Below are 18,550 nucleotides of genomic sequence, written 5' to 3'. Positions count from 1 at the left end.
ACCACTGTCTGCCACCCCCACCATCACCACTGTCTGCTACCCCCACCATCACCACTGTCTGCCACCCCCACCATCACCACTGTCTGCCACCCCCACCATCACCACTGTCTGCCACCCCCACCATCACCACTGTCTGCCACCCCCACCATCACCACTGTCTGCCACCCCCACCATCACCACTGTCTGCCACCCCCACCATCACCACTGTCTGCCACCCCCACCATCACCACTGTCTGCCACCCCCACCACTGTCTGCCACCCCCACCATCACCACTGTCTGCCACCCCCACCATCACCACTGTCTGCCAACCCCACCATCACCACTGTCTGCCACACCCACCATCACCACTGTCTGCCACCCCCACCATCACCACTGTCTGCCTCCCCCACCATCACCACTGTCTGCCACCCTCACCATCACCACTGTCTGCCACCCCCACCATCACCACTGTCTGCCACCCCCACCATCACCACTGTCTGCCACCCCCACCATCACCACTGTCTGCCACCCCCACCATCACCACTGTCTGCCTCCCTCACCCCCACCATCACCACTGTCTGCCGCCCCCACAACCACCATCACCACTGTCTGCCACCCCCACCATCACCACTGTCTGCCACCCCCACCATCACCACTGTCTGCCACCCCCACCATCACCACTGTCTGCCACCCTCACCCCCACCATCACCACTGTCTGCCACCCCCACCATCACCACTGTCTGCCTCCCTCACCCCCACCATCACCACTGTCTGCCACCCCCACAACCACCATCACCACTGTCTGCCACCCCCACAACCACCATCACCACTGTCTGCCACCCCCACCATCACCACTGTCTGCCACCCTCACCCCCACCATCACCACTGTCTGCCACCCCCACCATCACCACTGTCTGCCTCCCTCACCCCCACCATCACCACTGTCTGCCACCCCCACAACCACCATCACCACTGTCTGCCACCCCCACAACCACCATCACCACTGTCTGCCACCCCCACAACCACCATCACCACTGTCTGCCACCCCCACAACCACCATCACCACTGTCTGCCACCCCCACCATCACCACTGTCTGCCACCCCCACCATCACCACTGTCTGCCTCCCTCACCCCCACCATCACCACTGTCTGTGGGAAGGACGCCCACACCTGTATGAAGGACGCCCCACACCTGTATGAAGGACGCCCCACACTTGTATGAAGGACGCCCCACACCTGTATGAAGGACGCCCCACACCTGTATGAAGGACGCCCCACACCTGTATGAAGGACGCCCCACACCTGTATGAAGGACGCCCCACACCTTTATGAAGGACCCCCCACACCTGTGCCAGAGATACTGGCGTGTGTGTACACACCCTCCACTTACATGTGTACACACCCTCCACTTACATGTGTACACACCCTCCACTTACATGTGTACATACTCCTCATCCCCGAGCAAACATCGTGATGGGCAGAGGTAGACTGCTAAGCTCACATACCTGCCTTGCTGGGCGGGACCCGTTGAGTGCACTGTGGGCACGCACACACACGCTAACATCTGTTCACACGCACTCTATGGACAAGCCACACGAACGCACTCAACAAGCCAGACGAACGCAATCAGCAGGCAGGTAGGCACTGACGCGCACGCACGCACACACATGCATGCACGCACTCACACGCACATACAACTAAACATAGGCTAAATGTTTTACATTCTGTTGGCGATTATTTGTATTTGAAGTACGTGGGCGAAGCATTTACTGCGTTGCAATTCGAACGGACGTCGTCGGCGAAGCACCGTTCGATAAATCTTGGAACGTTATCAGTCGTGAGTAGTGTATAAAGTGTTTTTACTTCATACACAGCGGGTTTAGCGGCTGGATTAATGAGCATTTGGCCTTTGTTGATGAGGCCGGGATGAGGATGGACTGAATGGCCAGACGGGAGTCAATGTCAAGGTCGGAGTGCCAGTGTAGCTGGCTGTTAATGCTTCATAACGTGAGTGATGTTCAATCACATGAACCGCGACACCTGACAACCCGTCCTCGTACACAGCAATGACTTTGGGAGTCGTTGGTGAAGAGGAAATAGCAGTTTTCATGTCTTCAGAATTGGTGGGATTGGTGTAGGACGGTTGTACATTTCTCTAGGCAAGAGGAGGACAGTCGGAAGGTTCGGTCTGTTCAGTGAGTTGCAGGCCAGGTTAGCTTATCTGTACCTGTTAGTGAATTGTGAGCACGATAGATTTGCGGAGATGTGTTGGTGCAAGGAACAACTTTGTAGGTTGGGTGATGAAGTAGGAGAGTGCGGTGAGACCAGGTGCAGAGCGCCTGGCTGTGGAGAACCAGAGGCAGCGGCTTTTCCAGTCTCTGCACCAGGAGAAGGAGGCCGCTCGTGGTTCTACGAGGTTCTATATATATATAACTCGGTTTCCTATTGCCGAAGGGTCAGTTGTGTACACATATGGATGTGTACTTTCGTATTTTCGTGGGGAATTAGAGTCATTGTATAGGATGGTAGAGGGAAGAATGGGGCTAGAAGGAGGTCGTCCTTATATTAATCACTACTCTAGGGTCTCTTGTCTGACCAGGCTGAAGTTGGAAATGTGGTTCGTACCTTGAAAAAGAGTAAGTCTTACCTTGAAAAAAAAAGTCCATCGCCTGGCGGTGATGGACTTCCAGCTGCTTTCCACATTCTATACTTGTGCGACTGAAGCTCTTTGTAGGGTTTGCCGGCTCCAAGATTATGTTAACTTTGGATAGTAAGAAGATGTACAAGATCTTGCTAAGATTCGTAGTTCATAAGGGAGGGAAGGGGATCCCAGTCCCAGTGGGGGATCCCAGTATCCCAGTCCGCCTTGCTGGACTGGGATACTGTTTGTAAAGCTATCAGTACGAGGTGTTTGGCTCCGAGGCAACGGTAGCTATTGTTTCGGGGCATGCATCAGACCCTTCCTACTCCTGCTGGTCTGAGGGTGATGGGCATGAGGGACTCTGATTGCTGTCGTCCTTGTTGTGAGTGTCAAGCTCATCTGCAGACTTGTTATTTTCGCAGGTGTGTGTGTCAGTTTTGGTCGTCTGGCTCCAACACTGTTGTTCTGTGGGTTGGGGAGTTGCAGGTAGTTTTTTTTTATTTTTTTATTGATTTATATATACAAGATATATATATTATATATATATATATATATATATATATATATATATATATATATATATATATATATATATATATATAAATATATATATATACAAGAGTTCTTACATTCTTGCACAGCCACTAGCACGCATAGAGTTTCGGGCAGGTCCTTAATCCTAATTGTCACACACACACACACACACAGGAAGCAGCCCATAACAGCTGTCTAACTCCCAGGTACCTATTTACTGCTAGATGACCAGGGGCATCAGAGTGAAAGAAACTTTGCTCATATGTTGCAGTTCGTTGTTGAAACAAGCATTTTTCGAACGTTGTTGAACGTTGCAATTCGTTGTTGATCGAACTGCAGTTCGTTTGCTCAAACTGCCCATTTGTTAGTTCTTATTCTTCTCATTTATATATACAAGAGTTGAGGTGAAGAGGTGAAGAGCCATAAGGTTTGGAACACACTGATTGGAGCTTCTTACCTCCATTTGGTCACCATTTGGCCCGGGAGACATCTCCCGTCACGCAGGGTACAGTTGCGCCTCCACAGATCTCCAGTATCATCTTTTGATACTGGTAATGGCTTAAAAGGGCCACCACTTACGGGCTATTCATGCCCGTGCCACCTCTTAGGTGGCTTAATCTTCATCAATCATGAATGATTGGGGTTTTGTGTAGTTTTGCGTGCGCGCGCAAACGAGCACGCGGGAATGGGTATATAAGGAAGAGGGATGTTTACCTAGTTGAGTTTGTGGAAGCTGCGCTTCAAATTCCGTGAAGGCCTTTCACTCACAATCGAGTGGAGTTGAAAGTTCCCGATCCCTTTGTGTTATTTCATAATTACATTTGAACTTATGTAGAGTCTGCTTATGCCACTGTACTCCCTAGTTCATTCTACATCATTACTATTCTGGTACCGAAGTTATTTCCAATATCACCGTGGTTCATAATGGTACTTTGTTTTCATATGTGCTCCTTTAGTCTTCATATGTGCTCCTTTTAGTCCTTTCCTTGCCAGGTCAAAATTGTGTCCTTGTCTTCCTTGCCAATTAACTTAGTATTTTGTGTGTTGTGATTATATCTTCCCTACATCTTTCTTCCGGTGACGTGTCATAGACCTTTAACTCTCTCCTCATAATTCATACCTATCTAGCCTAGGACGAGTTTGGTAGCTAACATATGAACTTTCTCCAGCTCAGGTTTGTGTTTTCTACCAAATATTAACTCCGATTATTATTCCACACATTATACAAGTGATCCCATTTGTCTTACATAAAGTCATTTGCAACATAGAACACCAGGCGATATTACTTTTCAAGTGCAATCACGTGAATGGCACTCAGCCAGGATTTTCGTATTTGTGTATGGGATGTTCCTGCATGGCCCGTAAGAGTCTGGCTCAAGCTCAGGTAAGCTCAAGTGAGTATTGTTGTGTAGATGGAGCTCTCTAGTGGTGACTTGTCCTCCACTAGCCCTACGCTGTGCCGCCAATCCCCCTCGCAGCACTGCCCATATATAGATGCTGAGAACATATTATATTCTCAGCATAACGTCTTACACAGTTAAATCTTGGTTATATCCCTGTACACCGTTGGCGAGCAGGGGTCACGCCTTATGGTGGGCGCGGCTCCATGCATCACGCACCTGTCCACGCATCCAGCCACACGAAATGCACCAATATGTTTGCCTAAGACGCTGGGAGCAACATGGAGGGCGCCGACACGCGTTGATCACCGGCTCGCACTTACGAAACACGACACCATGAAGGATGGAGGATATGTACTGCGTGACCATCCTGGCGGTATTGTTGGAGTTGAGGACCCTGTGGCAGGGGGCACACACCGCTACATCTTCCAGAGGCGCCACGCTGCTACACCTTCCAAAGGCCCCACGCTGCTACACCTTCCAGAGGCATCACGCTGCTACACCTTCCAGAGGCGCCACGCTGCTACACCTTCCAGAGGCACCACGCTGCTACACCTTCCAGAGGCGCCACGCTGCTACACCTTCCAGAGGCGCCACGCTGCTACACCTTCCAGAGGCGCCACGCTGCTACACCTTCCAGAGGCGCCACGCTGCTACACCTTCCAGAGGCGCCACGCTGCTACACCTTCCAGAGGCCCCACGCTGCTACACCTTCCAGAGGCGTCACGCTGCTACACCTTCCAGAGGCACCACGCTGCTACACCTTCCAGAGGCGCCACGCTGCTACATCTTCCAGAGGCGCCACGCTGCTACACCTTCCAGAGTCCCCACGCTGCTACACCTTCCAGAGGCGCCACGCTGCTACACCTTCCAGAGGCCCAACGCTGCTACACCTTCCAGAGGCACCACGCTGCTACACCTTCCAGAGGCCCCACGCTGCTACACCTTCCAGAGGCCCCACGCTGCTACACCTTCCAGAGGCGTCACGCTGCTACACCTTCCAGAGGCACCACGCTGCTACACCTTCCAGAGGCGCCACGCTGCTACACCTTCCAGAGACCCCACGCTGCTACACCTTCCAGAGGCCCCACGCTCCTACACCTTCCAGAGGCCCCACGCTGCTACACCTTCCAGAGGCCCCACGCTGCTACACCTTCCAGAGGCGCCACGCTGCTACACCTTCCAGAGGCCCCACGCTGCTACACCTTCCAGAGGCCCCACGCTGCTACACCTTCCAGAGGCCCCACGCTGCTACACCTTCCAGAGGCGCCACGCTGCTACACCTTCCAGAGGCGCCACGCTGCTACACCTTCCAGAGGCGCCACGCTGCTACACCTTCCAGAGGCGCCACGCTGCTACACCTTCCAGAGGCCCCACGCTGCTACACCTTCCAGAGGCCCCACGCTGCTACACCTTCCAGAGGCGCCACGCTGCTACACCTTCCAGAGGCGTCACGCTGCTACACCTTCCAGAGGCCCCACGCTGCTACACCTTCCAGAGGCGCCACGCTGCTACACCTTCCAGAGGCGCCACGCTGCTACACCTTCCAGAGGCCCCACGCTGCTACACCTTCCAGAGGCGCCACGCTGCTACATATGAATGCTCGTAAGCGCTATTCAACTCTAGCCAAGCCTCATCGATATTGCTCACGGCTGCCAAGTTTGACATAAACATGCGCGAGTTGGCAGTGGACCGATGATATGTCTTATCATGGCCTTGCACATAATCCACACATAATTTTATATATAGGGGAACCACCTTAGGTGTAGTTGTGAGGACCCATAGCCTCGGAGAAGCAGATAGAGAGCATTCAGGTAAACAAATGTATTTATCCCTGATTTCTAGAGTATTTGCTTCTCCTACCACTCATATTTGATTGTGTACTTTATTGTAAACGATTACAAAATGTGTGGCATTAGCATATACATAGCTATTACAAGTAAAATGAAACAAAACACACCAACGGGATACATTAATGTCACAGACAGATTCAATCATTGTTGCAAGTCATATGTAAGAAGTTATATGTAACCAAAGAACTCTTCCCCGTGAAAGGATTCGAACCTTAGAAAGCATAGTGCATCAAATACACCAGCATAACCAGTACGTTAACCACTAGGACACCACAGACTGTTAAAAAGATTAATATATATATATATATATATATATATATATATATATATATATATATATATATATATATATATATATATATATATATATATAAACACAGGTGTTTTTAGAGTTGCGAGGCTACAGTGCTCATGCTCTTGGTGAGTTAAGACACGAATGAGAGTGGGAGAGATAGGGAAAATGAGAAAGTAAAGGAGTAAAAGAGAGAGAGAAAGAAGTAAGCTGAAGTTAATACTTACGTTCTCCATGTAGTAGAGTAAGGGCCAAGTGGCAGAGGCCGACGCCGGATCTCCAAGGTCCACCAACAATCCGGTTGAGGCCGATGTAGAGGGTGTTTCCAGCAGCTTCCGCCATGCTGAACACCGCCTTCCCGGCCACTGCTCCCCGTCGACCACCAAACTGTTTGGGGTAGTATAGGGTATATACTCTGTGTTTGGTCCATCACTACACGAGCCAGGTCACCAACACATCTTCCACACTTTACTAAGTTCCTGCATAACTTAAGTGCTACTTAGAACTTACGAACACCTTCTATTGCCATCTGAGATTAATTGTAATTTCAAATATAGTTCACTAACTACATGCTAGGTTCTTCTCCTGACTCTTTTGTGAACTTAATTTAATGTAAACTGTCTCAATTATTATTGTACAATTATAAGTGTAGCCTATGGCAAGTAAAGGACAAATTTATTTATTTTTATTTTCTTAATTTACTGATACACAAGAAGATACAATGGGTTGTTAGGGGGGCACATGTGCTGGTGAGCGAGTAGTACACTCTCAACCCGTCCTCTTAAAAATAACGTCGCTTTTCGCTGGTATGCGCACAATGGCCAAATTTGGACGTAATTTGAAATGAAATCGACTCACAAAAGTGACGTACTGTTCCGTTCTCTGTTTAATTTTAAGCCACCAGCACGCCTAGCACTTTGGCCACGTCCTTCAGCTAACAAATAAGTGTAATGATAGGCACGTCGTAACAGAATTTATTTATTTATTTATATACAAGAAGGTGCATTGGGGGTTAACAGAGAACACAGAAATTAAGTTGAATTTACATTCTTGTAAAGCCACTAGAACGCACAGCGTTTCGGGCAAATTTGAATTCATATGATTATTAGTATAAAGAAATAAAATATATTTATAGGAATGGAGTTGCATTTCTACATTGTAATATACTGAGTGAGTAGGTAGGACAAGATACTACTGTGTGAGGCGAGTGCACCCTATGGGAGATACTGTGGACAGGAATTCAGGTACTTCACAGTTCTACTTTTCAATAAAATACAGGTTGGAATTGTTTTTGATTGTACAATCATATGGTTTAATCATTAAACTTTATTGCCTCGATAAGGGCATAAATATGTTATGACGAACCTGGGCATCGTAACATTACCCATAACAAAAATATATACCCATCACAGATTTACATTTATAAGTACGACTTTCCACGTGAAAGCTGGCAACACCTTGACACGCTGAGAAAGACATTCACGTCAAGAAGTGCGAAATATACTTTTATCCTGAAGATGAGACAAGGGAAGACGAAGGTGGTAGAAGGTGGAGGGCAAAGATGGAACAATGTCTCTGATGGATATAATAAACTAACTCACACACATGAAATGAAATGAAATAACAAGAGAAGAAAAGAGTCGCTCACCTGTCTGCCGTAGCGCCACTGGAGCTGGTGGTGGGAGACGTAGAGACGGACGTGGTAGTAGGGCTGGACTACGTTGTCCGTCACTGACAGCAGATTCCTCCCGTCTAGCGACCCCGTCAACATCCCAGACCCACGCCCGTACACACGCCACTGACGGTTCACAATGTGTGCCTGTGTGACACAATGTCTCATGATGACTTTGAGAGTTTGTTCAACTGGCGCCGACTGGCCTCTGGCCCAGCCTGTCTTCTCCAGTGTTTACATCGTCACTAAACCGCTGCGCTAGCCCGAACCTAACCTAATTGACGTCCCACGAAGAGAAAACGGGACATCACGTCAATTTGGCTAGACGCTATGATTTTTAGTACATCAGTTTTTGGCCTTAGGGGGAATTTATACATCAAAATGATGATGTACGATTCGAGAGGACCTTGTCTGCGTAGCCCGGAGGTCTGCGTAGCCACCTCTGCCAGGCAATACAGACGCGTCATGAGGACCAGAAAAGCAGTGTCAAAACAAGAGGCTACTTTTGAGGAATATAGACGTTACTAATGAAGAGTAGAGAGGGTTCTGGTGAAGGAGGAGCAGGTTGGTCTGAACAGGAAAGTACATTATTGTTATAAATACCCTCGTAGTGAACAATGATGGAGCCTCAGTGAACACTAACATGATGGAGCCTCACACAGTGAACACTAACATGACGGAGCCTCACACAGTGAACACTAACATGATGGAGCCTCACACAGTGAACACTAACATGATGGAGCCTCACACAGTGAACACTAACATGATGGAGCCTCACACAGTGAACACAAACATGACGGAGCCTCACACAGTGAACACTAACATGATGGAGCCTCACACAGTGAACACTAACATGACGGAGCCTCACACAGTGAACACTAACATGATGGAGCCTCACACAGTGAACACTAACATGATGGAGCCTCACACAGTGAACACTAACATGATGGAGCCTCACACAGTGAACACTAACATGATGGAGCCTCACCTCAGTGAAGTTGCGACCTTGGTAGCCGGTAGCGTGTAGAGAGTCTGAGAGATGGAAGGTCCACAGCCTGGGTGTAGAGTACTGTAGGTCCAGCACCAGAGTGGGCCTCGAACCCGGCCGCACCAGTACTTCCAGCACCGCCTGCCGTCCGCACCACTCTGCCCACACAATGATCATGTTAACTCCAAAGAAATTTTTTCCCTTAGCGTCCTAATATATCCACAATTCTCACATTATTCTTTCGTAATAAGAATAATGAATTATTCTTCCGTAATAAGAATAATGAATTATTCTTCCGTAATAAGAATAATAATTTTATTTTTGAAAGACTTGAGTTTTATTTATGAAAGACTCTATTTTATGAAGGGGGCCTCGTAGCCTGGTGGATAGCGCGCAGGACTCGTAATTCTGTGGCGCGGGTTCGATTCCCGCACGAGGCAGAAACATATGGGCAAAGTTTCTTTCACCCTGAATGCCCCTGTTACCTAGCAGTAAATAGGTACCTGGGTATTAGTCAGCTGTCACGGGCTGCTTCCTGGGGGTGGAGGCCTGGTCGAGGACCGGGCCGCGGGGACACTAAAGCCCCGAAATCATCTCAAGATAACCTCAAGACTCAAGTTTTCCCTACATAGCAGATTTACAATTATATTCGGTGTTGTTTAAATGATTTAATATGAATGTACCATTTGAAGTATATACATTAAAAACAACTACATATTCCTGAACCAGGATTCATAAAACAATTCCGCAACCACTTACGAAACCTGTACATCTTTCAACAAGCATAGCGGCCTTGTTTTACATTTATTAAATAGTTTATGAGCTCTGATATTTCCCAACCCGAGGTTATTATTGTAGTATGCACACTCGAATTGCTTTAAACCTCATAAACTCTTTAATACATGTAAACAAAGCCTTGTCATAATTAAGGAAAGACCTACAGGCTTCGTAACTGGGTGCATAAATGTTCGATGCTTCCTGGTCTTAGGTTTAAAGACTATATAAACGTTCTAGACTCATCATTACTGTATGAAGCGAAAATTATATTTACATAAAAGTGCATGAGGACTTTTACCTTCACGCGGAAAAAAAGAGCAGAGGGTTAGGATTCATCAGACTTTTACGTGTCCACTTACGAAGCCTGTGCATCTTTACTCTATTATAGCGGCTAAGTCTGTATCTATTATAGTTCTCGACTCAAAGTTGTTATTGTTATAGACAATATCGTCCTTGCTTGACGTACCTGCGTCTTGCTGCCTCCCCCCATGACGTACCTGCCTCCTGCCTCCTCCCCCATGACGTACCTGCCTCCTGCCTCCTCCCCCATGACGTACCTGCCTCCTCCCCCATGACGTACCTGCCTCCTGCCTCCTCCCCCATGACGTACCTGCGTCCTGTTGCCTCCCCCCATGACGTACCTGCGTCCTGCTGCCTCCCCCCATGACGTACCTGCGTCCTGCTGCCTCCCCCCATGACGTACCTGCCTCCTGCTGCCTCCCCCCATGACGTACCTGCCTCCTGCTGCCTCCACCCATGACGTACCTGCGTCCTGTTGCCTCCCCCCATGACGTACCTGCGTCCTGCTGCCTCCCCCCATGACGTACCTGCGTCCTGCTGCCTCCACCCATGACGTACCTGCGTCCTGCTGCCTCCACCCATGACGTACCTGCGTCCTGTTGCCTCCCCCCATGACGTACCTGCGTCTTGTTGCCTCCCCCCATGACGTACCTGCGTCCTGTTGCCTCCCCCCATGACGTACCTGCGTCTTGTTGCCTCCCCCCATGACGTACCTGCGTCTTGTTGCCTCCCCCCATGACGTACCTGCGTCTTGTTGCCTCCCCCCATGACGTACCTGCGTCTTGCTGCCTCCCCCCATGACGTACCTGCGTCCTGCTGCCTCCCCCCATGACGTACCTGCGTCTTGTTGCCTCCCCCCATGACGTACCTGCGTCCTGCTGCCTCCCCCCATGACGTACCTGCGTCCTGCTGCCTCCCCCCATGACGTACCTGCGTCCTGCTGCCTCCCCCATGACGTACCTGCCTCCCCCATGACGTACCTGCCTCCTGCTGCCTCCCCCCATGACGTACCTGCGTCCTGCTGCCTCCCCCCATGACGTACCTGCCTCCTGCTGCCTCCCCCATGACGTACCTGCCTCCTGCTGCCTCCCCCCATGACGTACCTGCCTCCTGCAGGAGGTGAGAGGACACGTTGTGGGGCTGGGCGGGCGTCCTGAGGAACTTAACATGGTGACTGTAGCCGCGGACGATGCCCGACCGCAGGTCTATACTGACTGTGTCCCTGACGGCACGCACCGCTCCTGTAGGGGTACAGGTACGTTAGTGGAGGTGGTGTACCTGCCGGTGTGTACCGCTCCTGTAGGGGTACAGGTACGTTAGTGGAGGTGGTGTACTTGATGGTGTGCACCGCTCCTGTAGGGGTACAGGTACGTTAGTGGAGGTAGTGTCCCCTGACGGTGTGTACCGCTCCTGTAGGGGTACAGGTACGTTAGTGGAGGTGGTGTACTTGATGGTGTGTACCGCTCCTGTAGGGGTACAGGTACGTTAGTGGAGGTGGTGGCCCCTGACGGTGTGTACCGCTCCTGTAGGTGGTACAGGTACGTTAGTATAGGTGGTGTCCCCTGACGGTGTGTACCGCTCCTGTAGGGGGTACAGGTACGTTCTGTAGCCTAGTCCCAACCAGGATATTAAGAGATATTAATATATATATATTAATAGATATTAGGGACATGATAGAGGTCTATCACGCCCTGAACACGGCTCATTAGGCTTCGTATACACCACTCTCTCCAGCCTGCCTCCCTCCACGTACATGGGGCATCCTTCCCTCCTAATACTGGAGACCGAACGCCTTATACTGGAGACCCACCCCTACACCCCAGCCAGCCGGACTCGCCTCATACTGCCAGCGCACCCCAGACATTTACTGCCTCCTAAACATTGACCTGCAGGGCGTATCTTGCTCTTGCTCTCTTGCTTACAAAGACGAATATCGTAAATCACACCAAATGAGGAAACGCTACCTTCCTAGCCTGGCAGGCTGGCTACACTCTTAGTCTGGCAGGCTGGCTACCCTCCTAGCCTGAGGGGACGGCTAGGGAGCCACTGGCTAGACCGTCCCACAGAGCCAGAGGGCACTAAAGGATCCAAGCCGACAAGCACAGTCACCAACAAACACACAGCAGCACAATGTTCTTTTATGTATCGTAATATGTGTTATTATTTCCCTCTGCTAATAAGGTTTGGCCAAACTTGTGGCGCGAGACTATTAAGGATAATTATATCACACCATAAAGTCAAGTTGCGCGCTCCTTACAACGGCCGGCCGGTATACGCAGGTATACGTACCTTAGTGATGACGGGGTCTTAATACAATCTCCTCTGTTACTTAATTGCGCGGGGTACAGGGTTCGATCCCCCGGTGGAACAAAAATGGTTGCGCATCACGACTGTCTGGTGTGGGTGTTGCGCATCACGACTGTCTTATGTGGGTGTTGTGAGCAATAGGGCGTCAGAGACAACAAGGTGCATTTTTTTTTTAATTTCGCCCCGAGGGGCGAGTTTATTGGTCAGCGACACTCATCCTGTGAGTGGACACACCGCCATAGCAGCATGTACAACACTCCCCAATAGGAAGAAAACCCGCTGGGTTGTTCATCCTGTCATTTGTACCCAGAAGGAGCTTGGACTTGCTTAACTGTCTCAAGTGAACACCTTATCAATCAAGAAGATTAACATTCGTCAACCCTTAAAATCTTACGTTATTTTGAGGGTGCAAAATGGGGGAATCTTTTAAGAACAGTATCAATATATGACAAGTAGTGTTTTCCTAACTCAAACAATGTGGGGTTGTTGTTAAAGATTCGCTACCTGGAACAAAGTTCCAAGTAGCACGGGCTATGGTGAGCCCGTGATGTGGGGTTTATTATTCTACACATATTTCTATGTGCAGAATAATTCGTCACTCATCACCACAAATTCTGCAACTCCGCTGCCCAACTGTTGTTTCCATTCCAAATCTCCATGGACAATTGTATCCAAGACGAATTCTTGCTATTACTGATTCTCTCCCGCGGCCACCTCTTCTTCGTCCATAATGATTGGGATTGTCAGCTGCAACCATGTTGTACCATCGTACAGATTCACTGATTTGTTCCTCTGTCCTCCTTTCCTCAGTAACCTTGTCACGGTGATATTGCCTGACAATACCTCTAATTTGTTGAAGAGTCTTGGGTATGAAGTATTCAATATGGTCTCCTTCAGCGCCTTCAGCAGCCAGCACATCTGCTCGTTCATTTCCAGATTCCAACATGGGAGGGGATCCCCAACATGGGAGAGGATCCACAGAAATTTGACGATTTTTCCTTGATTGGTAAGTACTCTCACAGCTCTCTTGATCTCAGCGACTATCGCAAGATTTTCTGCCCGATTTTTAATACGGCTTTGTAGCGGTGCTTTAGTCAGTACAGATCACTGCACCGTTAATGCTTCGTTCAAGAAATCTTAACGCCATAATGAATTTACTTTTACTTGTGTCATTAGCCAAGTAATTAACTATGCAGTTTGCTGTGCTCCGTCCTTTAACAAATCCATTGACCCCCCTCCCCTAACCTGCCTATTTTGTGCAACAGTCGGTTTAGGATGATCCTTTCAAGCATCTTGCAAGTGCATGACACGAGACTGATAGGTCTGTAATTACCAGGGTCATTGGGCTTCGGTATGGGAACGATTATTGTGTGTTTCCATTGTGTGGGCAACACTCCACTTAGAAATGACTTGTTAAACAGGTGGAGTAGTGGATTCCCAGACACTTCACACAGTGCATTAAGTATTTCGTAGGTGACGCCATCTTCACCAGATGCTGTACTTTTACCCTTTTTCATAGCGCCCCTTACTTCCTGGGCTGTGATTGGTTGCCCATACTCGTCATCACTAGACAGTGATGACGGTACTGACGTGTCGTTATTGACAGTGATGACTCTTGTTATCCTAATTCTTCTGTCATTATGTCGGAGGGGCTGTTCCCTGCTTTTTTCTGCAGGAAGGGAGGAGGAGGACGCCGTATTATTCCACTTGTGAATTAGTTCTTCAGCCTTACCCCTGGGGGTCTTTGTAAGCCACAGGACGGAGTCTGCCCCCATTAGCTATCTGAATTTTTGCCGACACTTGTCGATGTGAGCAGTGTTCGCTCCCCATATGTTAAGACTACTACCATTATTACCACCCACACTTTATATTGTATGCTGCTGTATTAAGAATAAATTAATTAACTCGCATTTATGGAAATGTATTATGACCATCTCTTATGACAACACTATTTTGTTATTCTTAAACACAACTATACCGAACTCGCAGCCGGCGCCATTGCTAGCTGGCCGCACATGGATTTGTCCCGGAAAAACTCACGATTCTGAGCACCCATCCACTCAAATCATCGCGGTTTTGTGAGGAAAAATACATCAATACTCCAAGACCCAGATAATATCTTGTTTGGAAGGAAACAATTCCGATTTCGTCCACAATTGGTGAAGAAACAGTGTTGTTGATTACCTGCTGCCCAGCTGACTGGTATTCTGTACAACCCAGTACGCAAGCGACCCAAACTCTCGTACCGCACTCTCGACGCCCATGACCTATTTTTTTTTTTTTTTGTGAGGACCATATCACTGACCAGGTCACTTAGCACTTAAGAGTCCTACCCTGAAGGGCGAGGCGATACCATGCAGGCATCGCCACAAGGGGGCACCTTAGAAGGTGTACTGAGCCTAACAGGCAAAGGTAGACCAAACTGCTCATTTAGGTGTTAGGTATTCCTGATTACACCTGGGGGAATCATTTAACGACCTCCGTTGGAAGGGAATGAATTTCTCCAGGCCTAGGAGTGTCTCTGGCATTAAGTAGGGCAGTGAATCGGTCCTCACTACGTGGAGAGTCATGGGGAAGGCTAAGAGAAAGAGGCAATGGAAGCAGCTTTCAGACGACGAGGGACGGTGGACCAATGTGCAGCAGGCACCGAAGAAAACTGCTATCGAGGCTTCACCACTTGCTTCTACCAGCAAGACAGCAGACGTAATGGACCCAGAGAGGACAGCATCAGTCACACACCAGCCAGTGTCAGACAATGTACCTCTCTCTGCAGCCCAGTCACAGGACAACAGTATGAGACAGGAGAGGACAGCATCAGTCACACACCAGCCAGTGTCAGACAATGTACCTCTCTCTGCAGCCCAGTCACAGGACAACAGTATGAGACAGGAGAGGACACCACCAGTCACACACCAGCCAGTGTCAGACAATGTACCTCTCTCTGCAGCCCAGTCACAGGACAACAGTATGAGACAGGAGAGGACACCACCAGTCACACACCAGCCAGTGTCAGACAATGTACCTCTCTCTGCAGCCCAGTCACAGGACAACAGTATGAGACAGGAGAGGACACCACCAGTCACACACCAGACATCGCCAGACTCTGCACATCTTCCAAAATTCAAGATAATGAAGAAAGACCACTTTCCAACAGCATATGGAGTAGTAACGGCAATGGAGAAGGAACACCCAGAGCTCAAACTTTCCATCATAGTCAACCTGAAAGGGGAAATAATAATGACTCCACGAGACCAACAGACTATAAATTACTTAAAAAAAAAGTAATAGTCCTGCAAGGGAAACCTGTGTGCTTGGAAAAGCTGGACCCTTCAGGAAGACGCACACGAGTCGTGCTTTTGGGATACCCAATCGACTTTCCCCCTGGATCCAGTACTAGAACACAAGCAAATCCCGAATGCAGAACGATGCCGCACAAAAGTAGACAAGGCAGCGACACGTTAGGTTCTGGTGACTGTCATGGGACATGTGCCAGAAACATTCAGTCTTGGAAATTGGGGAACATACCGAAAGAGACCATACGTCCCGGAACCCCTACGCTGCTTCAGGTGTCAGAAATACGGCCACCATCAATCACGCTGCACCGAACAGGAGAGATGCAGATTGTGCAGCCTGAGACACCCAACCAAAGACTGTATAGCCAAGCACAAGGCAAACCAGGCCACAACAGCCAAATGTCCAAATTGTGGAGGCAAACATCATACCTGGAGCACAACCTGCTCTGCACGGAAAGAAAAAGTGCAGACAGCTCAGGCCAGGATAAACACACAGACCAGCACCACATACACCAACACCAACGTCTGGAACACTCGTGCCAGTTGCTCCTGGCAGTATGGGTTCTAGTCACTTCTGGGGTGTGAGTTTTCAGTTGCATATAGTCATGGGGACCATTCAGGCTTGTTCGCATTTGTGTTCCTCACAAATGCGAACAAATGTGCCCCAAAGAATGAGGTGATTTCATAAAATACTATACCCAAGATTACCATCAGAGTGCCGGCGGGGGGTGGGGGGTTCAATTAGCTTTGGCTATCACCTCCTTATGACCGATCGTGATGGTCGAGTGGATTAAGGTGTCCTGTACACACCAGTTGCGTTGCTCCTGGCAGTATGGGTTCGAGTCACTTTTGGGGTGTGAGTTTTCAGTTATCCCAGCCTCCTGTTTTGGTATTACTTATAGTAACAATGATGATCATCGTAAATACATTGACGTACAATGCAATTAGAAAGTATAAATCAGTACTACTGAATTCAGACAAATCGGAAAGCTTTCGTATTTATGTTGCGAAGACAACCTAACCTAACCTTCCTAGGCCTAATACACGCTCTTTGAGGCCTTGTATAGTACATGTGTGTGCTATACTAGCCCTAGGAATATTTAGGTTTTGTTTTTAGCTTTATTTTTTCGTGAATAAAGTGAACAGTACCAAATTATACTATCTACTTGACCATTACGTCAACATATGTAGGATGGTTCACATAGTTATATAAAGTACCTAAACAGGAGGCTGGGTTGTTATATAATATACGCTTAGGTGGTACGGAGGGGGGGGCTTCGGGGGTACGGTGGGGGGGGAGGGGCTTCGGTGGTACGGAGGGGGGGGCTTCGGGGGTACGGTGGGGGGGGGAAGGGCTTCGGTGGTACGGTGGGGGGGGGGGCTTCGGTGGTACGGTAGGGGAAGGCTTCGGTGGTATGGAGGGGGGGGGCTTCGGTGGTACGGAGGGGGGGGGCTTCGGTGGTACGGTAGGGGGGGGCTTCGGTGGTACGGTGGGGGGGGGGTTTCGGTGGTACGGTGGGGGGAGGGCTTCGGTGGTACGGAGGGGGGGGGGCTTCGGTGGTACGGAGGGGGGGCTTCGGTGGTACGGTGGGGGGGGGGCTTCGGTGGTACGGTGGGGGGGGGGCTTCGGTGGTACGGTAGGGGGGGGGGGGCTTCGGTGGTACGGTGGGGGGGGGTTTCGGTGGTACGGTGGGGGGGGGCTTCGGTGGTACGGAGGGGGGGGGGCTTCGGTGGTACGGAGGGGGGGCTTCGGTGGTACGGTGGGGGGGGGGGGCTTCGGTGGTACGGTGGGGGGGGGCTTCGGTGGTACGGAGGGGGAGGCTTCGGTGGTACGGTGGGGGGGGGCTTCGGTGGTACGGTGAGGGGGGCTTCGGTGGTACAGTGGGGGAGGGCTTCGGTGGTACGGAGGGGGGGGGCTTCGGTGGTACGGAGGGGGGGGGGCTTCGGTGGTACGGAGGGGGGGGGGCTTCGGTGGTACGGTGGGGGGGGGCTTCGGTGGTACGGTGGGGGGGGGCTTCGGTGGTACGGAGGGGGGGGGCTTCGGTGGTACGGAGGGGGGGGGGGCTTCGGTGGTACGGTGGGGGGGGCTTCGGTGGTACGGTGGGGGGGGGGCTTCGGTGGTACGGTGGAGGGGGGGTGGGGGGGCTTCGGGGGTACGGTGGAGGGGGGGGGGCTTCGGTGGAGGAAGTGCATTTTGGGGGAAGGGCTTCGTTTTAGGGGGAAAGGCTTCGTTTTTGGGAAGAAAGGCTTCGTTTTGGGGAGAAGGGCTTCGTTTTTTGGGGGAAGGACTTCGTTTTGGGGTAAGGACTTCGTTTTGGGGGAAGGACTTCGTTTTGGGGGAAGGGCTTCGTTTTGGGGGGAAAGGCTTCGTTTTTGGCGGAAGGGCTTCGTTTTGGCAGAGGGACTTCGTTTTTTGCGAAGGGCTTCGTTTTGAAGGAAGGGCTTCGTTTTTTAGGGGAAGGGCTTCATTTTGGAGGGAAGGGCTTCGTTTTTTGGGAAGGGTTTCGTTTTG

General features: G+C 50.1%; 1 protein-coding gene across 1 annotated transcript in view; it reads right to left on the bottom strand.

Moving 5' to 3' along the window:
* The window catches only part of LOC123764300 (signal peptide, CUB and EGF-like domain-containing protein 1), an 89,578-nt gene that overhangs the window by 55,861 nt on the left and 15,167 nt on the right, over window positions 1-18,550 (bottom strand). The window contains 4 exon segments of the mRNA XM_069315626.1: window positions 6,929-7,088; window positions 8,350-8,520; window positions 9,362-9,519; window positions 11,542-11,679. Coding sequence (XP_069171727.1) covers window positions 6,929-7,088; window positions 8,350-8,520; window positions 9,362-9,519; window positions 11,542-11,679 — 627 coding nt within the window.

The sequence above is a fragment of the Procambarus clarkii genome, chromosome 82, assembly GCF_040958095.1.
Source record: "Procambarus clarkii isolate CNS0578487 chromosome 82, FALCON_Pclarkii_2.0, whole genome shotgun sequence".
NCBI classification, from domain to species: Eukaryota; Metazoa; Arthropoda; class Malacostraca; order Decapoda; family Cambaridae; genus Procambarus; species Procambarus clarkii.
The sequence above is the reverse complement of the archived record's forward strand: the minus strand, read 5'-3'. Positions and strand labels throughout refer to the sequence as shown.